Below are 22,142 nucleotides of genomic sequence, written 5' to 3' on the forward strand. Positions count from 1 at the left end.
TGATTAATAATTGATGAACAAGGGCAATGAAGATAGGGACAACGCCAATGCAATGTAAAACTTAGGCATTTCAAGTTCCTTGAGAAATGCAATATTTGGGGTAAGTATATGTTTAACATCTATCAACAAAATCCAAGACATCAGCTTCATTGCCATGATCACCTTTTCATCTAATTGAAGCACGTTCTTGAGGAATATATAGATGGGTATAAATTCAAGTATGTAATTGTTACAAAATTAATAATCGAAGAACGTAGTAGTACAAAATTAAAAGTTGAGGAAGCTAATAAATCCTTCCTTAAGTTTAAGGGATAAAATGGTTAAATAGAAAAAGTTGAGGGATATGAGTATGTCTTTAAGAAACTAAGCAAAGTATTATGATTTTTTTTTTTTTTTTTTTTTAAAATAGTGAAAGTTATGGGGCAAATCAATGAGGAATTCAAAAATTCGTCTAACATTAGAGTTTTAATCTTCATAAACCTAAGACAGGACCACTACACTCATCAAACAATTTGAATTCAACCCAATCCTAAGCTTATAAAATTATTAAGAGAAATCAATTAATTTTCCACATTATGGTGGGCTTGTCTTGTCCTTTATCACAGGGTACAATTCTAAAGGTGTTGAAAAAATATCAAGGGATGAGTCAAGTGGAACATTATTTTCATATGCTTATAGGTTATAGCTCAAATTATCTACTACTAACTTTGAGCATGGGGTTGCCACGTTGTGGAGAGTAGTAGGGTAATACTACTTTATTAATAGGTGGTGGAAAATATATTGATTTTAAATGCCTTTCCATTGGGGGGGGGTAATAATAAACTGTGTTTTGAACCGTGGCGTGCGTGCAATTATATGGTTTTGTCGGTTGGCGTGAAGCATACTCTGCCCTATAGCTGGATGACCATGATTAGTTATGCAATTAATTAATGATTTCTTATTATCTAATTAATCAATAGATAAGTTTTTTCTTTGTAATTAAAAAATTCATAATAAAAAAAAGAAAAACTATACACAAATATTGTTAGGGTATATGAATCCCGAATAAGAAAAGAAAACACAAAAAAAAATTAACAAGATAAAATAGATATCACAAGAACTAAGGGTGTGTTTGATAATATATAAAATACATGAAAAATGTCACATTTAATAAATTAAATTTTATCTTTGACATTTGACACATTACATTTTTTATAAAACTAAATTTTATGGTACAACCATTAAAACATGCTTTAATTTATTTTTCATGAAAAATTTCATTTAGGAGAGAGAGTTTTTGTTTTCCATGCAAGTTGAAAAATATTTTCTTTTCTAACTAAATGTTATCAAATACACTTTAAGAGTAGAGGCCATTGAGAAGTTACAAATTAAGAAAGGAGACGTTGTAAGTGAACCGAGGCCAAACTATGTAGAGATCAAGAAAATTGAAGAGTAAAAAGGTACATCCTAACATCAATAGATAAATTAACGCATGCATCTAAATAGAAACGAAAAACAATATGATACAAAAATAGAAATAGGGAGACAATGTTTTTAAAAAAAGTAAGAAGTGAAAATACGAGAAAAAACCCAAATAAAAAAAAATATAGGAGTTTTTTCGTAAATATAATTGTTAATATAGAAAATTATAAAAATTTGTTGTTCAATAAAAAAATAAACATAAATTTCATAATGCATTCAAACAAATATAAATATGAATTATATCATCCATAAATAGTGATTTATTAATTAAAAATAAATAATAAATTTTAAAAATAATAAAATATAATACACACAATAAATTTAAAATTTTACTTACTTTTAGAAAATAAAAAATAAATTTTAAAATTTTAAGTTAGAGAAGGAAAAAAATTCATCTCTCATAGACAAAAATACATTTTTGATATTTTTTTAATATTATAAAATATCTCAAAAATATTTTTAAAATTGTAGAAATAGTTCAGAAATAGTTTTTTTAGTATTTTTCAACATTTTGGTACAAAAAAAGTTTTGAAAATGCCAAAATGACACTCCAATACATTTTTATGTATGATAGTTTGTTAGCGTTAAAAGTTAATGCAAAAATAAAATTATAGTCATAATAATATAATCCACTTTTTCCATATATAATATACGATTTATATAATTTAAAAGAAGTGTTAAATTTTGATTAAATTAAATACTAAAATTAAGATATAAAATAGTAATTTAGAAACCGAGTGGACTTTGGAAACTTTGGCCATAATCTATCATGAATGTGGAGTGGGTGGGTGGCTTAAGTAAGCCATTGATGATTGCAGCCCCCAAAAGCACTGCCAAGCCTTCTGAAATCCTGCAAATTCTTCTCTCTCTCTAACGCTCTTAAGTGTCAACAACAGTGAACAAAACATAGTGAAGAAATAAAGGCCACTTTGCCCCTTCCCTCCGCTTTCACCGAAAAGTGCAATAAAATCAGCATTATAATCTTGACTTTATGAATACATTCAAATCATCATCATTCATATTCCCCTTTAATCCTGCTCCTGTTCCTGTTCCTGTTCCTGCTGCATGGGTTCCTCCTCCTCCTGACTTTCTTCTCACTCCACCTTTCTCCTCTTCTTAATTATAGAGAGAGAGAGAGAGAGAGAGAGAGAGAGAGAGAGAAGGTTTCTTGAGAATGAAACAGATGGGATAGTTGACAGAGTGGCTTTGGGAAGGGATGCAGCTTTGTCTTAGGCGTTGAAGAGATGGGTGTTGCTACTGTTGGTGAACTGAAGCCAAGTGTGTCAGGGAAGAGGTCTTTCCGCCCTAGTTCAAGCACAAAACATGCCACTGAATGGTAAGTTCTAGGGAAAAACCCATCTCCGCTACCTCTAGTCCTACCTGAAGCTTGATTTTGTTCTATTCAATGTTCATTTCTTCAATCAACCCATAAATCTGTATTCTCTCTCTATCTCTCTCTCTGTAGTCTGCAACTTCAGATTCAAAGGCACTGGACTGCATTATTCTGACTCAATTCTCCACTTCACTCACTGTTGTTAAGGCTCCAAATCCCAAATGTTCTTTCATGTTGCTGCTGGTTTTCAATTTTTGACTTTATCCCATCATTTCATGCTTTGTATTCATCAGTTACTGGCCCCTATATTAATTATTTCAAACTAGGCAGAAGAAAACACTAAACAGCATTAAGATTCTTGCCATTGAGATTGGTTTGAATTCAATGAGACAGGCCATACAAAATGAGAAAAAAAATTGATCTTGTTTCTGTTCTATCCACTTCACTCTCTCTCTCTGATGAAACAAATATGCACCATGTGTCCTATCTTGCAGGCCGATATCTGATGTTTCTAGTGATCTTACCATCGAGGTAGGGGCAGCAAGTTTCTCGCTTCACAAGGTAATTAAGGAGAATTCAATCCACTTTGATGCCTTGTTCATCCATTTTGAGTAATTGAATTGCTTAATGTTCGATTCAACCAACTGAAAACGGACAAAGTTTTATCAGTTTTTGCAAAAACTTCATTTCAGTCGACTGATACCGGACATGGGTCTGATCCCGCCGACTCAGTTAACAGAATGATCGAGGCAAGAAACTCGAAATCGGTTCTAAAAATCACGAGATTTGATTCCTTTTGCAGTTCCCCCTAGTGTCTAGAAGCGGAAGGATACGCAAACTGTTGTCAGAAGCGAAGGATTCGAAGGTTTCTCGAGTGAATCTGTCAGCTGTACCAGGTGGAGCAGAGGCATTCGAGACAGCTGCAAAGTTCTGTTATGGAGTGCACATCGAGATCACCCTGTCAAACGTTGCCATGCTGCACTGTGCAGCCCATTCCCTGGAAATGACTGAAGAGTTTGCCGAGAAGAACCTGGAGGTGAGAACTGAAGCATACTTGAAGGAGAATGTGCTCCCAAGCATATCAAACTCGATATCTGTTCTGCAACACTGCGAATCGCTCCTACCCGTTGCAGAGAGCATCAATCTGGTGAGCCGGATCATCAACGCCATCGCGAATAACGCGTGCAAGGAGCAGCTCACATCTGGGTTGTCCAAGCTAGAGCACAGCTTTGCTTTGAAACCGGCGGAGAGCATGGAGGCAGAGCTGCCGTCAGACTGGTGGGGGAAATCGCTCGCTTTGCTTGGTCTCAGCTTCTTCCAGCGCGTCGTGTCTGCTGTGAAGACGAAGGGTCTGAAACAGGATATGATCAGTCAAATCTTGATAAATTACGCGCATAATTCTCTTCAGGGCCTTCCTCTCCGGGACCCTCAATTGGTTAAGGGAAGCTTGTTGGACATGGAAGCTCAGAAGAAACAGAGGGCCATCATCGAAGCCATAATCAGTTTGCTGCCAACACAGTCGAGGAAGAGTGCCGTCCCAATGGCATTTCTCTCGAGCTTGTTGAAATCTGCAATGGCAGCATCGGCATCTATTTCTTGCAAATCGGATTTGGAGAGGAGGATTGGGTTGCAGCTGGACCAGGCCATTCTCGAAGACATACTAATTCCTGTGAATTCAAATGGAAACAGCCACAGCCACAGCCACAGCCTCAGCCTCATGTATGATACAGATTTGATTCTGAGGATCTTTTCCATTTTCTTGAACTTGGACGAGGACGATGACGATGAGGACAGTCAGTTGAGAGAAACAGAGATGGCGTATGACTTTGACAGCCCGGGATCTCCTAAACAGAGCTCCATCCTTAAAGTATCGAAGCTACTGGACAATTACCTTGCAGAGATTGCCCTCGATCACAGCATGGCGCCATCAAAGTTCATAGCTCTGGCAGAGTTGCTCCCGGATCATGCTCGCATAACCAGTGATGGATTATACAGAGCAGTGGATATCTTTCTCAAGGTGAGTGACTCTTAACTCTTTCTCTGAGCACTAAGCTATAGCTGCCATAGAAATTTCAATTTCAAGGCCCTTTAACACCATGCTCTGCTTCAACCAACAGGTCCATCCAAATATGAAGGACTCCGAGCGCAACAGACTCTGCAAAACGATCGACTGTCAGAAGCTATCGCAAGAAGCCTGCAGTCACGCAGCCCAGAACGAAAGGTTACCCGTGCAGATGGCTGTGCAAGTGCTCTACTTCGAGCAAATCAGGCTTCGCAATGCAATGAACGGCGGCCACAACCACTTATTCTTTGGCTCCATGCACGGCGGCCAGTTCCCTCAACGCTCAGGGAGCGGGGCAGGGAGCGGGTGCATCTCGCCGAGGGACAACTATGCGTCGGTGCGGAGGGAGAACAGAGAGCTGAAGCTTGAAGTTGCGAGAATGAGGATGAGGCTGACTGACCTGGAGAAGGACCATGTGTCCATGAAACAGGAGCTTGTAAGGTCACATCCTGCAAATAAGTTGCTCAGGTCATTCACCCGGAAGTGGAGCAAGTTCAATGCCCTGTTTCGGGTTAAGCCAACCGGTGGGAAGGCTAATTCAGAGACTCCATCCATGTTCCAGAAGAGAAGGCATTACTCTATATCATGAATCCTTATCATGATATATCTCTCTCTATATATATATAGACACACGTGTTTCTACAACAGATGAGTTAGTGTATAGTATGGAGTATTGGCGATTATGATCTGATGTAAGGTTAATGGTAGAAGAGTTGTTGATTATTGTCCCACAAAGCAATGCTGGTGGCCATGTTTGGGGGGGAAATCAGCAGCCTCTCGCTATGTTGTTGAGGCCTGGTTGGTAACCGGGAACAAAGAACACCAAGAGAGTTTCAAGGGTGAAAGAAAGCTTATGACGAACATCAAATTAAGCGTTTATTTGTTTTTAGCCGGGCTCGTATTTTTCCTCCTTTTACTTTTTTTTTTTTTTGGTATGACTATTTAAATTTTTTTGTTATTTTAATTATATTATTAGACTTGTATTTTTAAGTTAATTTAACCTTTATATTTTGACTCTTTTTTTTTTTGAGACAATCTAAATTTTTTGTAATTTTTATTATATCGTTATATATATATTTTTTAATTAATTTAACTCTTATATTATAATATATAAAAAAATAAAATTAAATAAGTCAATTTAATTTTTTTACTCACCAAAATATAAGAATTAAATTAATCTAAAAATATAAATACAAATATATAATCGAAATAATGAACAATTCAAATTTATCACACAAAAAAAATATTAAAATATATAAATTAAATTAATTTAAAAATATAAGTATAATTAAAACAAAAAAATATAAATACAAAAAATATAAATTTGACTTTGTTTTTTAAAGTTACAACTGATATAATCCACTCAAATCTTCTGAGCAATTCAGATCTAGCAGCTGTGGATTTAAGAACAGAAAACCCAATGTTTCGCACTCCAATGGCATCTTTGAGACCATTTTTACGCCTTTCCTTAGGACCCTGTTAACTATTATGGATGAAAAATCTGATGGACTTAGCCAAAAACAAAGTAATTATGCACCAGATCACATCACAGTCAAATGGTAACAATTATATGCATATAATAGGGCAGTAAAATGAAGAAATACAAAATCCATTAGCACATGGATGAACCAATAATCAGCCTATGCATATGTTGTCACAACTATGCGGCTAGGGCTTACCAACCCAATTTCACCATTTGCCACAGGCAAGTATTGATCACATCAACAATTGAACCAGAAACGGTCATTTCAACAAAAAGTTTCTGTTCAAGATAATGTTACATATATTAAGGTAAATATGCAAAAAGGTAACCTTTAGCAGATATGATCACAGTATCATCATCTACTGGGTTAAACTTGGGACCACAGAGTTGTAATGCTCGCCAAGGCCAAATGCATGCCTATGGTATGATAACATGATACCCGGATTAGAAGAGCCAATCTCGTTATCAGATTTGTACTCCTTCCCCATCTCCACGTCAGGGAAGGATCCTGAAAAGATCATGATGTGTTTCTTCAGGCAATGAGTCAAAGCACCGAGCTCCAGTTGTCCCCCCCAAGCTGCGGTTGTCTCCACTTCCCTACAGTAGCTCTCAAACCTCTCTGCAAGGGAATTATCAGAATCCCCTTCTGCCAAATTCTCTGACAGGAAAAATGGGAGGAATTCAGATGCATGCTTCCTCATATAAGCAGCCACCATTTCTCGTAGCTCTTGGTATGTGTAAGGAGAGCAACCTCCTGAGAGAACAGCGAGCTGGTCCTCAACAGCACGGTACAGGCAGTGACCATCTGGCTTTATTTCATTGATGGCCAATCCGAGGGGCTCAAGCTTTTTTTCCAACTCTTCATTTTCAATCATACGATCACTCACAATGTTGTTTTGCTCTTCTTGTATTCTCTGCTCTCTAGCTGCTTCTTCTTGGGCTCTTTTTCCACGCCTTCTAGCACCCTTACTGGGTTTTGAATGTTCAGCTTGACTGGTAACTGAAACCCCAGCTATGGCCTTCACCAAATTGTCAAGGTTTGCCTTGTCATTGCCATTACTAGCGCTATAGCCCAAAGAAGCAAGTTCTTCTGCATGTCTTTCTTTGAGTTGTGCAGAAAGTCTAGAGATTTCTTCTTCAACCTGCTTCTTTTTAGCTTTCTGCTCAGCCTTGCTACCTTTAGCTGCCGCCTTCTTCAGTGCAGTTTCTTTGTCCTGCAGCTGGGAGATTTCTTTCCTGCATTCAAATAAAAACGTTCTTAAAGAATACAAACAAAAAATGCAAGAAATTTTTTAATTAAATAACTCCAGGAAGTGGATGGCTAAATATTTTTAGATCATGGATGCTGAAAAATTATTCAGGGTCCGGTTATTCCCCTAATCAAAACTCCAATTTTGTGCCTAAACATTGCTCCCTCAAGCCAAAAAGTTATGTTACCATGATGTTATTACCATAAGTAACACAGTATGAAATAGCCAGTTCAGTCTCCAGCTTGGTCTCTCATGGATGAACTAGCCAAGCACTTTGAACTATCGACCAAGTATTCCAATATTTCAAGGCCTTTTCAGTAGCAAGAGATCATACTGATCAAACTTTGGAAGCAAAGACCTGACCTGACATTGTAAGGCCTGTTCAGCTCTAGAAAAAGAGGCCAGATGGCTCAAAAAGGCATTTTGTATCCTACAAGATGAAAGTGGAATACGATAACATTTGAAAGTAAGTTTTAGTTGGCAATGAAAGCATGTATCTCCACTCTTCATAACTTTCCTCGGACAAAGTACACTTTTATAAGGGAATAAAGTAGCTCATGAATTGGTTTAGCGAGCTTTTCAGTTGGACCCAAAGGAGTTGCCAACAGGAACACCTTCATGGTTTTTGGTAATATATTCAGTTTTATAATGTTAGTTTTATTTTTACTTTCTTGTCTTTTGAAAAATTGATAATAATAGTTTTGTTTTTCAGTTTATATTTCCCTTGATGTAATCCATCCAATTGGCAGGGGAAGAAAGAACTGTCCGAAGTTGTTTACTATGCACTCATATTGCATGAATACTGAAACAAGCAGAAAACACTATCTTGCTTGATTAAATCTCACGGAAAAGAGCAGAAAATATATACACAATACATCCTTATCTTTTCTCCTATAAAGTAGGAGATGAGATAGGATTTTATCTCCTAAATATTAGGATATTCTATCTCCTAACTTATAGAGACTAATTTAAACTTTAAAATACAAGACTAAAGGCCTTATCCATTGGTTATCAATCTTCAAATCTGAATTTCTCTTCCTCGTCCAACACTCCCCCTCACGCTGAGGAGTAAAAGCACGTCATCCCCAGCTTGCCAACTAGAAATTCAAAACCTGGTCTTACCATTGCTTTGGTGAGCGCATCTGCTACTTGATTAGTAGTAGGAATATAAGACAAGACTATCCCTCCTCCTTCAATCTCTTGTTTTATAAAATTTCGGTCTATCCTAACATGTTTCATGCGATCATGTTGGATAGGATACTTCACTATGCTTATTGCTGACTTACTATCACTGTATACCCTTGTAGGTTGAACCAAAGGTATCTTTAGGTCTCCAAAAAACCTTTCTAGCCAGATTACTTCACACATTCCTTGAGCAATAGTTCGAAACTCTACCTCAGCACTACTACGGGCTACCACTGATTGTTTTTTACTTCTCCATGTCACCAAATTTCCCCACACCTTGGTACAATATCCGGTTGTTGATTTGTTGTCTTCACTTGATCCTGCCCAGTCTACATCCACAAACCCCTCAACCCCTTTCCAGGCCAGTCTTCTGAAACATCAACCCCTTTCCAAGGGTTCTTTTTAGATATCTTAGCACATAAAACACGACATCCATATGTCTTTGTGTAGGAGAATGCATATATTGGCTTATTTTACTTACTGCGTAGGCTATGTCAGGCCTAGTAAGAGACAAGTAAATCAACCTCCCTACCAACCGTTGGTACTTCTCTTTATTCACAGGGACATCATCTTCTTCTTCTCTTGATTTCCATCATTTATCTAATGGAGTTCCAGTGGGTCTACAAGCCATCATCCTAGTGTCCTCTAGCAAATCTATGGTGTACTTCCTTTGTGAGATAAATAATCCTTCTCGGCTTCTAGCAACCTCCATACCTAAGAAGTATTTCATAAGCCCGAGATCTTTGACTTCAAATTTGGATTTTAGCTGCTTCTTTAAGGTCTCAATCCCTTGTATGTCATCACCTGTAACAATTATATCATCAACATAAATAATTAGAATAGATTTCCTTCCATTTTCTAAGGATTTTACAAATAATGTGTGATCGGCTTGTCCTTGTTGATACCCAAATTGAATTAAAGTCATGCTGAACTTTTTGAACCAGGCCCTAGGTGATTGCTTCAACCCATATAGAGATTTCTTCAGCTTGCAAACATTGCCTATACCAGCCTCCTTTTCAAAACCTGGTGGTACTTTCATGTATATTTCCTCATCCAAATCACCATTAAGAAATGCATTTTTAATATCAAACTGATATAGTGGCTAATCTAAATTTACAGCAATTGAAAGAATTACCCAGATCGAATTTAATTTTGCCACAGGAGCAAAAGTCTCCTCATAGTCTATCCCATATGTTTGAGTAAATCCTTGGCCACCAATCGAGCTTTATATCTTTCCACACTGCCATCAGCTTTATGCTTTACTGTAAATACCCATTTGCACCCAACTATTTTCTTTTCTAAGGGGCTTCTCACTATATCCCATGTTCTATTATCCACTAATGCCTTCATTTCCTCCATAACAGCTGCTTTCCATTTCGGATCCTGCATTGCTTCTTGAACATCTTTTGGAACAACTATATTGTCAACTTTAGCAATGAAACCTCTGAACTTAGGAGATAACTTAGCATAAGTTAGATAATTTTTGATAGGATATTTTGCATAGGATCTTACCCCCTTCCGCAGGGCTATTGGCATTGCCCAATCTAGCCCATCCTCAGGAACTGCCTCACTGTTAGCATCATGTGTTGGTCTGAAGGTTTCTGTGCTATATCTGGTTATTTCCTTTCCAAAGCTGCAGTCATCCTTTGATGGACCAGCTTTTGGTAGAGATGATTGGCATTACTGCTGCTCCGTTTGGTTCCTTGGTCGTCGGGAATAGACAAATTTAGGTTCAGCAACTCAGTTAATTTGTGGCTGAGAGGAAAACTGACCAAAACAATGGTCAGATGTTTCTAAATCAGCTGATTTTGACTCAGAGGCTGTTTCAAGGGCTGCTAGAACTGTTGTAGGAAGGGATGGGGTTGCTGGAACTGTTTCAGGAAGGGATTCCACTGGCAGTGTATTGTCATAGGTAATGATTTCTCCTCCTTGAGAATACACTGGCAGTGACAGTGGAGAAGGTATAGGCACAGATGGGTTGAACTGATAGAATGAGATATTTTCATAACATGTGACATCGGTGGAAATGTAATACTTGTGGGTCATAGGGCTGTAACACTTGTATCCCTTTTGGCTAGGTGAATAACCAAGGAAAAGACATTTTAGGGCCTTGGGATCAAGCTTAGTCTGAGATGTGTTGTGGTTGTGAACATAGACAACACAACCAAACACCTTAGGTTCAAGAGATTGTAAGAGAGGAGCATGAGGATATATAGCACAAAGGGTCTCAAGGAGTGTTTGGAATTTCAATGTCTTGGAGGGAAGACGATTTATGAGATAGGCAGCCGTAAGAACAGCCTCCCCCCAATAGGAATTAGGGACATGAGTGGTGAACATCATAGCCCTAGCAACTTCTAAGATATGCCTATTTTTTCGTTCGGCCACTCCATTTTGTTATGGTGTGTATGGGCAAGAACTTTGATGCAAAATCCCATGGTCAAGAAGGTAATTATTTATGTCATGAGAAAAATATTCCCTCCCATTATCAGTCCTAAGAATATAAATAGAGACTTGAAACATGTTCAAGACAAACTTGTGAAACCGTTTAAAAATATTGCTAGCTTCGGATTTCTCTTTCATAAGATATACCCAACAAGCCCTAGAATGGTCATCTATGAAAGTTATGAACCATCTAGAGCCCGAAACATTTGGGAGTTTAGAAGGACCCCAAATGTCACTATGAACCAAGTGGAATGGGGATGAGGGTTTATACGGTTGAATGAAATGATGAGCTTTAGATTGTTTAGCAAGAGTACATAGCCCACATGAAAGATTGTGATCTTTATTAATGAAGAATTGAGTATACAAAAATTTTAGGTAAGGGAAACTAGGATGTCCTAAACGTTTATGCCATAACATAGCTTTGGCAATTGAATTAACATTTAGAACAACTTTATTTGAACAAAATGGGTTTGAAAGACTTCCTTTCAACCAATAGAGACCATCCTTAGCTTCAGTACTGCCAATCATCATCCCCGAGGCTTGGTCCTGAAATAAACAACAAGATGATAAGAAGATTACTTTGCAGTTCATGTCCTTGGTAATCGATTTACAGACAACAAATTGTAGCTTAATCCTGGTACATATAGGACTGAATTGAGTTTTAAGTTAGAGACACAAACTTTCCCAAGTCCTAATGCAGGTGCAATAGACCCATCTGCCATAGATATCTCAATCATTGTTTTACATGGCCTATATTCAGTCATACAATCCATAGAACTAGCCATATGATCGAATGCTCCAGTATCTATTATCCATACATCCTTAGGAATTTGTTTTGACATAAATGAGCAGTGAGGATTACCTTGTAAAGCAACTGATCCAGTAGGTTGATGATTAGAAGACCCGATTGAGTTTGTACCTTGGTTTAGCAGCCTGTATAGGGTTTGGATTTGTTCCTCTGTCAGATTTAGATCTGTTTTTGATCCCTTTTCCAAAGATTTTGGTCCACTGTCTCCGGATGTGGCAGTCATATAAGCTGATCTGGTGCCTTCTCTCTTATTCTTTGGTTTCCAGTTGGCTGGTTTGCCATGGATCTTCCAACATGTCTCTCTTGTATGATATGGTCTTTTGCAATAATCACACCATTGCTTCTCTCTCCCAGCATCCTTTTGAACAAAATCTCCTTGTCTAACAGTGGCTAGGGCAGACTGTTGATGGGATAGGTCATCAGCAGATTGAAGCATTACTTTGCGTCGACTTTCTTCTCACCTAACTTCTGCAAATACTTCTCTTAAACTGGGCAAAGGTTTAGTACCTAAAATTCTGCCACGCACTTCATCTAAATCACTGTTAAGTCCATGGAGGAAATCAAATATCTGGTCTTTTTCAACCATCTTATTATACTTAATGCTATCAGCCACATTTTCCCAAGTTATAGTATAGAATAAATCCATCTCATGCCACAATTCAACCAAAGTATTAAAATAATCTGTAACATTCAGATTACCTTGCCTAGTATTTCTTATGGTTGACCTGATTTCAAAATTTTGAGATGAATTTTCCAAATCTGAGTACATCTCTTGCACCAAATCCCAAATCTCCTTGGCTGATTTGTGAAAGAGGTATGTCCTTCCAATCCTTGGCTCCATGGAATTTATCAACCAAGCCATAATGGTTGAATTTTCTTGCTCCCAAGTTCCATATGTGACTGCTGTCGGTGGAGGAGCAGGGGTAGCACCGGTTAAATAGCCTGATTTTCCCTTTCCCTTTATCACCAATAAAACGGATTGAAACCATTCCCTAAAATTACTCCCATTTAGCTTATGGTGAGTAATTTGCAATGGATGGTTGTCAATTAAATGGCTGGACAGGTTTGGGAAAGATTGAGAGGTAGCCGAGGGATGAATTGCACCTAGAGAACTGGTGGCTGAAGCTTCTGTGAGACTAGGGTTTTGATTTGTATCGCCCATGATTTTGAGGAAACTAGCAATCGGCTGAGATAGACTAGAGATTTTTCCTTCGCTCTGATACCATGAAACAAGCAGAAAACACTATCTTGCTTGATTAAATCTCACGGAAAAGAGCAGAAAATATATACACAATACATCCTTATCTTTTCTCCTATAAAGTACGAGATGAGATGGGATATTTTATCTCCTAAATATTAGGATATTCTATCTCCTAACTTATAGAGACTAATTTAAACTTTAAAATACAAGTTTACAATATTTAAACTACAAGACTAAAGGCCTTATCCATTGGTTATCAATCTTCAAATCTGAATTTCTCTTCCTCGTCCAACAAATACTTTTATATTATTTCCTGAAAGAACAATATTTACAGAAACTACAATTTGATGCAAGCATGAAGGTAGGATTGGATCCATATACTCTTTACCTCAAAAGAGCTACTCCATTTTTGGGATGTAAAGACATGACAAGGTTAAAAGTTATCAACTTGGTAGTTCCATTTTTGGGTATTAGGAAAGCTTTTGATTTTACTTGCCTAATTGTATGTGAGAACCCAATTTTTGTTTGTGCACCCTTACCCTTGTTTTACAAAAGTCTGTTTTCATAACCCTTGTTCTACAAAAAATCTGTTTTCATAACTCAAAATCGGTTATCTTTCAATCACAAAGGTGCAACCTAACCATTGCTAGCTGGCCTCACTCTTTATACATACTGGAAGTGTAGAATTTTGACTTTTTGACATTTTTGGCAATATCAATACCTACCAAATATAAAACATCACCACCTCCCAATATTTTGCACAACGATATTGTAAATATAGCTTCTACAACAGCAGCTCATATAACCACTTCCCCTAATCCCAATTATACCTTCCAAAATATAACTAAACACATGTCAAGCAAACCTAGAAGACCAACTCTGTTATGACCAGAAAATGCAGAGACACGTTACCTGTGCCTTGATAGCATTTCATCACGTGATTCTTGTTTCTTCTGAGGTAAGCTGTCTAGCATCTCTTCTTTTTCCTGTATGTCACCGGTTCCCTCCATCAAACCCCTAAAAATCCGGGGGGGGGGGGGGGGGGGGGGGGTTCTAATAAGTAAACAAAACTTGGTAGATATAGTAGCAAGGAACGAGACATTAGAAGATAAAATAAGGCATCAGAGAATAAAAGTAAAATATAGCAGGGTCCTATTTAGGGCTGTAAATGAGCCAAGGCCATAATGACTCAAGTTTGTTTGTTTAAGATTTTGCATGTCTCAGTCTCGGGTTCGTTTACACTTAACCATCAAAATGAGCTTAACTTCAAACAAGCCTTTTTATGACCTCTAAATTTAAATATTGCCTCTAGGCTCATTTAAAGCTCAAATCAGGAACATCCAAATTTAAAAAAAAAAAAAATGAAATTAACGGAAACAATATCCAAATATTACTAAATCCAAAAGGTTCGCATCTCTCACAACTAACAATTCTACAGTGATAAGTTACAAAGAATAATGAAAACATTAAAACATAACTTCAACGCAAAGGAATTGATGCTTCACCAATCTTCATATATGAAACAAAAGTCAAATGGTTCCTTTCTACATGGTGGGATAAAGGCTTGGTATGTTGTCCATGAAACAAATAGGCTATTGCTATAACGGCCCGCCTCCGGGAGCCCCCGCTAGCATAGAGGATTCGTGAGAGGGTCATTACTTAAATGATACCGAACAATAACACAACTACACTCTTGCTAAAATCATAATCTTTTTATCATAGCACATCTCATGATCATCTTTATTCATCACTTGGGCCCACCTGGGCTTACATAACCTGCACCTACCTCAAAAGCATAAAAGCATTATTCTAGCCAAACAGTCGACACCCCAGACCTAGTTTCGGGAGAGCTCTGCACTTGCTATCATGACTCGACGGACTGGACCCAAACCCAGCTGAACGTACCTATTATCACAGACATTTCTCTTATCTAGAATAATGGAAAACAAACTTGAGTCACGAGACTCAGCAAACTCTAGAAAGAAAGGCTGAAGGGTACATACAAAACTCTTCCCATAACACCCCATGCAATTCATGCCAATGCAACGTCATGTCATGCCATGCCCAATACCTGCCTTACTTCTAGATGCATAAACATATAATAAATTTCACATAAACGGTCCTTGGGGCCCACATAAAACACACACTGGCACCTAAGTCCAACACACAAACCTGTTAGCAGTCTTTTATAAGCTACCTCCATACCATTTCCCTTCAATGTCCATTCCTGTCGCTCACAACATAATCTGTTGCTGTGGGTCTCACCCCAAAGTCTTTATGTTGCCGTGGGTCTCACCCCAAGGTCTTACCGTGGCCACGTCCACCACCCATACTCCAACACTTAAAATTACACATTCTCACCATGCAGTGCAACAAATACGAAATACAACGGCTTTTGTAGCATAAACATGATGACAAGGCCCCCATAAACCAAGCATCAGGCCATGCTACACTCACATAGGAATACACACATGCAATATGCTCTAAATGCACCGGCTCACCTAGGGAACCCAAGTTGGCTTCTAGACCAACCAGGTCATGCAGATGCTCACACATCCCGTCACACACAAAGCATGTCCTCACATGAATGCAATCCCAAACCCAGTGCAACACACACATCATGATATGCACACAATCAAGGCGGGAATCTGGTAGTACCAGCTCTTCTGGCTCGTCTAGCGCTTATCATAACAATCGATGACTGGCGCCCATACATCCAACCATCAACTGCCACGACCAACGATCGACAGTCAGTGGCTTTGTACCCCATAACCTTAAGACACACATAGACACTATTATCTTTATATCTTCCCAGCTTAACTTTACACAACATTTCTCCATAACTCTCTTCATGTACATAACCACATAACATCGTGATACCATTCTCATTCCTTCTCATTCACATAAAACCATCTCACATACATAATAAATTATTAATATAATCCCATTAAACCATAATCAACTTTTCTAAGAACCTAGCCCAACGGGTACGGCATCATTCCCAATAGAAGCGAAGCAATACAAGGCCCCGTGACGGACGTAATGATAGACACCAAAACATCACTGTTTAACTCTTTCCATTAACAATAACCTCATTAAATAAATAAAAGTCGTAGGGTGGCTGCCACGCGGATTATCATTATTAGTGCGTGGAACTGAGTCACGGTGAGGGAGGGAATAAAATACGAGAAACTACGGAGACTTTCACGGAAAATAAATAACGCGAGGAGAGAGTTAGGAGCTTGCCTTTTAATAACAGATTCCCACCTCCTTGCTCAGCCGCTGCACAAATTAACAACTTTTTTACTAATTATACTAAACACTAATATAAAGCCTATATGCGAATCCTCAATAATCTGATTAAATCGGTCTACAATTGAAGCTATTACGAGTATACGAGGCCACTAAAAATTAGAAAGTAAGGAGAGCTTGTCTTAAATGCCCACGCACCGCAAAATAATATTAACACTAAAATAAACCAAAATGCAGCCTAAAAATACAATTTTGTTTGTAGAAAATGTTTAATACAAGCTGATTAACCTACCTCGCCCCTCAAATCTTCAATTACACGGAGAAAAATTAATTTTCCTAATTCTTTTCTCCATTTCCTCCCTTCTTCTTGCTACCTCGCGTCTGCTTTCTCTCCCAAATGCTCTCTGTTTTGGCTTCTTTTTAGCTTCAATTGAAGCCTTAAACAGCAAGCTAATCCCATGAAAAAATCGGCCAAAATACATGGCCAAATTGGCCTAAAAATTCGACCATAAATAGAGGATGAGAGGACAGCAACACGGGCACACCAGCGCGCGCCACGTGGCCGCGCATTGGCCAGCACTGGCGCCCCAAAACGGCGTTGTTTTGGCTGCCCTCTGCTGTCCAAAATTATTATTTCTTTCCCTAGCCGGGCGCGCGCCTCCCTCAGCTCGATCCCGCGTCCCCCCTGCCTTCCTTATGCCAGCGTGCCAGCTGCGCTGGCTGTTCCTTTGATAATATATACATGCCCCATTAATCTTAAAGGAATCTCACGACATTTTCTAAAAATTACATTTAAAACCCCATAATTTCTGGATATTAACACATACACCCCTAACTCTCTTTTTTTTCACTTATTCAACTAACACCCAAAGTTTCCAGAAATTTCACTAAATGAATTTATTTTACTATTTCCATAAATACTCCCAAATAATTTAATTAATTACCTAAATTTCCTATTTCCTCAAACAATATAAATACATATACTTTCTAAAATCTCCAAATATTCAATAATGACTTCAAATATCAAAATTAATAACTATTATTTGTCTCCAAATTTTGGGATATTACAATTGCAGTGCGTGTTAGTTACACAATATAACTAGTGCATTACCTAATGCCATTTTTATATATCCATGGAACAAACAAACAAAATGGAACAGAGAACAGGTGCATAAACAAAATGAAATAGAAGATATGGAAATAAAAATGAACAAACAAACAAACGAGCCAAGTACAGTGCGGTCATGAACCAAAAAGCATGAAATGGAAGATATAGAAATGAAAATATAGCAGAGTACATGGACTTTAAGCAAAATTAAACCAAGAACAGAAATTTCACAAAAGGAAACAATTACATTCCTGCTCTCTAGATTTTCTGTTTTTCTTTTTTCCAAAGAAGAATAAGAAGGCATTAAATATACAAAGAATGATGCTTTTCCTTCCCACCTCAATCTCAGGATGATGCCATGACTTCCAAACTCGCCTAAGAAGTTGTATCAAAGAGATTATGGTTGGAGAAAGTGGTTTAGGAAAGAGAGCGAGTGGCAACAAAGGGGAGGGGTAGAAAGCGGTAAAGGTGGTAGAGAGAGGGGTGAAGGGGGTAGGGTTGGGATTCTACTTTCTAACTTCCTTTTCCTTTTCCTTATAAAGTATAACTTCTATTTTTACTTTCCTTGATTTTAAAAACTATAACTTCTATTCTTTATCTTTCTTATCTTGCACTTTTATTTGGCAGTTGTCCATCATGATGCATGCAGATGAATAAGTTTAACATATAAAATTAGTATGTTTTAACTTTTAATATAACTAAATTTGAATAATATAAATAGAATGACAAAAAATTGTAAAAAACACACTATTTCAAAACAAACCTACAAAAGAGCTTATAAATGAATTTATAAGCAAGCCATGAACAAGCTTGTTCATGATAGAATCCTCAAGCTCAAGTAAACCAGCTTAAAAATCAAGCTCAAGCTGGATTAATAAATGAGCTTGAACAAGCCCAAATTCATTTGAGCTTCGAGCCATTTGTTAATGGCTATGTCCATTAGCTGTGCAGTCCTAGTACCATTTATTAGCCATGGATTAAAATTGAAGTAACATTGGATGTGCCAGTCAATTCTAAGCTAAGAGAAAGCATGGGCATGCCAACAAAGACATCAATTTGGAAACATGATAGGATAAGGACATGTGGAAAACAAAGAAATTTCATACTTGTATTTGGATTTTCTGTGACAATAATAGAAAACATACAAAGGATCAAAAAATGCTCACTGATTCAACATGCAAGATACCTTTCAATTTTTAAATTTAAGCATCAGGTTTTTTATAAAAATAATTATTTCATCATATGTTGTTATAACATAAATATAAAAAAGACTAAATTTAGTAATCTATGAAAAACATATTAAGTACGATTACAACATAAAAAGGCAATCAACATCCAATATTCACCAATTATTACAGCCACCACCATAGGACGCGCTATGTGGCACTCTGATATGTACTCAATGTGTCTGATGAGTTGTCAGCATTGCACACACCATGTAGCATGTCTTAACACATATTTGGACATAAAGAATGCAAGCTGATTGGATTCACACTGCATATTATTTTCCAGCACTCTTTTCCCCAATTACTAGTTTATATGGTGCAAGTATATTTCCACAGCAAAAACTATATTTCAATAAGGCTACAATTAAACTTTGCTATTTATTTAGTCGCATTCTAACAAAATAAAACGCTACAATGGCACTTCACAGTAAACGCTAATTATTACATTTTATTATAGCAATAATTTCTAATGATAAAAATAGCCAACAATCATGAAATATCAAGCTTAAGCATTTACTTTCTAGTTCTAGTTGAAGAGCAGAAAGTTCTAAAATAATATAAACCAAGATTAATCTAACCACAAATCTAAGTTGAATAACGTATATAGCATTCCACCAAGCCACAGTCCAAACATCGCAATATCGAAAACTTTCCATCACAATTAAACAGTAGACGTCGGTTTGTAAATAGTTGGAACTCACCCCAATGGCCTCACTTCCTCCCCGTCGAACAGATTAAAATCTTAAACAGCGAACCATGAGTCAAAATCAGAATCAGAACATGTGACCCTCCCTCCGAAATGCCAAACAGTACAAAATCCCAGATTTTAAGTTTGAAATTGGAACCGGGAGAACCTGAAAGCGCCGCTATCAGCGGTCGATTACAAGTCCAATTCACAGGAAAGGAAGAGAGAGTGCTGTGAGCTGTATAGTTCCTCTTCGATTTTTTATTCTAGGGTTTTGTTTGTATGCCAAGACGCGTAGATACATGTGTGTGTGTGTGTGTAGGAGAGAAGAAAGAGAGAGAGATAGAGAGAGAGAGAGGGAGGACCTGAAGAATCGATCAGCAAATCAATTTGGAGAAGTTGAGCTCTGCTCCCGACCAAGAATGATCTCGCTACTGCTATACCTTTAAAAACCCTACCGGGCCTACCCGTCCAGCCCTCTATGTCCATTTGTGAGCCAGCCATAACCTGTCCGGCTCTAGCGAGCCGGCCCTTCGAACCGGTTCACAATTGCATCCTCCCGGAACGGCTCTGCCGGTTTGAAAACCAGCCGCTCATTCCCTACTCCCAACTATAAAATACTATTTAAACATTGAGGTTGACATTTGTTAATAAAAATATCAAATTTATGTGTACAATTAATATTTTTGCATTATCCCACCATGTTAAAAAGAATCATTTCACTTTTATCTCAAAGTATAAGTTAAGCAGTCAAGCAAACGATATATCAACATCAATCTGGTAGGTCGTGAATTTGATTTTCGCTCTATATAATAATACAAAATCTTATATTTACTTCTCTCTATGAATTCGATTTTCGCTCTATGCAATCGCTTAAATCATAATACAAATGAAATTAAGAACAAAATAATTAAAATTAGAATACAAATGATTTGACCGAAAGACAAGATTCGTAGGATGAAGTGACGGATGGTGTAGGCGAACGTCAACGGGGAAGTAGACACGATCAGCGTAAGCAAATGACCAAAGGGAAAAAGAAACGACCAGCGAAGGCGAGGTGTGGCAGATTTGGGTTGCTAGTGGCGGCGATGGCAGTGGAAGGCGCTGCGACGACCAAAAAAGAAGATAGTGAGTCCACGATAGATGGAAGAGAGAAAGAGAGTCGCAATCAATGACCAACAAGGAAGAGAGGCGAGATCGATGGTCGAGATGGAGTTAGATCTGCTCAGATCTGAAAAAGAGGAAAAGATAACGGTCGACAATGGCTGGTGATGGTGATGGCCGTGGCAGGCGCGGTCGACGATTAGGAAAGATCTAGGTTGTTGGAGCTTGGAAGAGATAATGAAGATGGACTACTTGAGGGAAATGAGAAGGCAAAGAGATGGGAGTCTAGGAGATGAAGTTTGGACTCTTTCGCGTCTGCACCGTGCGAGAAAAAAAGTAGTTGTTTTTCGTGTTTTGAACTTTTACCCGTGTTTTTATTGAAAATAGCCAAAACGATTTTTTTTTTAATTTTCTTTACAAAATTTTTATTTGTTTTCAAGAATGTGTTTTTGAAAATAACAAAAAAAAACATGTTTTAAGTGTCTTAAAAAACTAAAAATAAAAAACGACACAAAAACAACAAAGAAAACTGGGCGTAACTTGCTTAATTAGGCCATTTTATATCAATGCCCACTGATTAGGATCGGGTCCATAGTTTGGGCAAGCAAACCCACCCAACTCACAATCCGACCTTGGCCATTCGGGCAGCCTACCCACGGGCTGGGCTGGCGCTAGCCAGGTTCCGTTTTTCTCTTTTTTACTTTTTTTAAGAATATTCAAAATTATATATATATGAATAATAAAAATTATTATAATATTCAAAATTTTATGTTAAATAATATGTTTATAAAATTACAAATACATTTATTAATGTATTCTTTTAAGCATTTCAATTGAAATAAAATATATATTTTATATAAAAAAAATTGCTCCAGTCTAACTAAAACCACTGAATTTCACTTTCAAATTCACATATTAATAAACATGATAGTAACATTTTTAAAAATATAAATACAAATAATAGAATTTATAAATCTAAAAAGTAACTAATTATGGTAGGTTTGTTAAAATGAATAATATTTTTTAAACCAATATATGGAATGATCAAGATAAAATTAAAAAGTATTTTAAATTTTTTATCAGATTTTTTATTAAAGGCAAATAGCAACAAAAAAAATTAAACATTTTCACGAATTTACAAATTTATCTAAATGTTTCAATTTTGACAATTATATCCCAATTGGCTCAATTAAGTGCAATGTTATCTAACATTTAAAATCAATTTAGAAGCTCTGTGTCATTATTGATGTGAAACATCACCTGTCATAAAAAAAAATATACGAGTGGAACTCACCTCACTCATATATTTTTTTTTATGATAGGTGGCATATTATGTTAGTAATAACACATGTCTCCTAAATATTGATTTCAAATATTAGATAAAATTGTACCCAATTAAATCAATTGAGATACAATTGACAAAATTAAAATATTTAAATAAATTTGTAAATTCATAATAAGATTTATATTTTTTTTGCTATTTGTCATTTATTAAATATTTTAGAATGCACTAAAAATTACACTTTGTTAAGATATGAGACA

At 37.1% G+C, this 22,142-nt stretch overlaps 3 protein-coding genes across 20 annotated transcripts in view; 1 reads left to right on the top strand and 2 right to left on the bottom strand.

Moving 5' to 3' along the window:
• The first annotated feature begins 2,333 nt into the window (after positions 1 to 2,333).
• Positions 2,334 to 5,764, top strand: LOC127796390 (BTB/POZ domain-containing protein At1g03010-like). Its single transcript, XM_052328494.1, has 4 exons — positions 2,334 to 2,797; positions 3,289 to 3,355; positions 3,597 to 4,811; positions 4,912 to 5,764. Exons 1-4 carry the CDS (start codon positions 2,706 to 2,708, stop codon positions 5,443 to 5,445), a joined length of 1,908 nt encoding a protein of 635 aa, XP_052184454.1. The 5' UTR covers positions 2,334 to 2,705; the 3' UTR covers positions 5,446 to 5,764.
• Positions 5,765 to 6,449: 685 nt separating this feature from the next.
• Positions 6,450 to 22,142, bottom strand: part of LOC127796392 (OVARIAN TUMOR DOMAIN-containing deubiquitinating enzyme 5-like) — a 44,113-nt gene continuing 28,420 nt past the window's right edge. For 2 of the 18 annotated variants that reach the window (XM_052328504.1, XM_052328502.1), the window contains exons 2-4: positions 16,472 to 16,507; positions 14,138 to 14,242; positions 6,450 to 7,575 (exon numbers count right to left, since the gene is read on the bottom strand). In XM_052328504.1, coding sequence (XP_052184464.1) covers positions 6,699 to 7,575; positions 14,138 to 14,235 — 975 coding nt within the window. In that variant the 5' untranslated portion in view covers positions 14,236 to 14,242; positions 16,472 to 16,507 and the 3' untranslated portion in view covers positions 6,450 to 6,698. Of the gene's footprint in view, positions 7,576 to 14,137; positions 14,243 to 16,471; positions 16,508 to 19,512; positions 19,678 to 19,861; positions 19,974 to 22,142 lie in introns of those variants that run through there. The other 16 variants (XM_052328512.1, XM_052328513.1, XM_052328507.1 and 13 more) reach the window with 13 other exon arrangements.
• Positions 11,667 to 14,120, bottom strand: LOC127796395 (uncharacterized). Its single transcript, XM_052328521.1, has 2 exons — positions 12,079 to 14,120; positions 11,667 to 11,762 (listed from the first exon to the last, which is right to left on the bottom strand). The coding sequence occupies exons 1-2, from the start codon at positions 12,458 to 12,460 to the stop codon at positions 11,728 to 11,730; spliced, it is 417 nt and encodes a 138-aa protein (XP_052184481.1). The 5' UTR covers positions 12,461 to 14,120; the 3' UTR covers positions 11,667 to 11,727.

Source organism: Diospyros lotus, chromosome 3, assembly GCF_014633365.1.
Source record: "Diospyros lotus cultivar Yz01 chromosome 3, ASM1463336v1, whole genome shotgun sequence".
NCBI lineage: Eukaryota > Viridiplantae > Streptophyta > Magnoliopsida > Ericales > Ebenaceae > Diospyros > Diospyros lotus.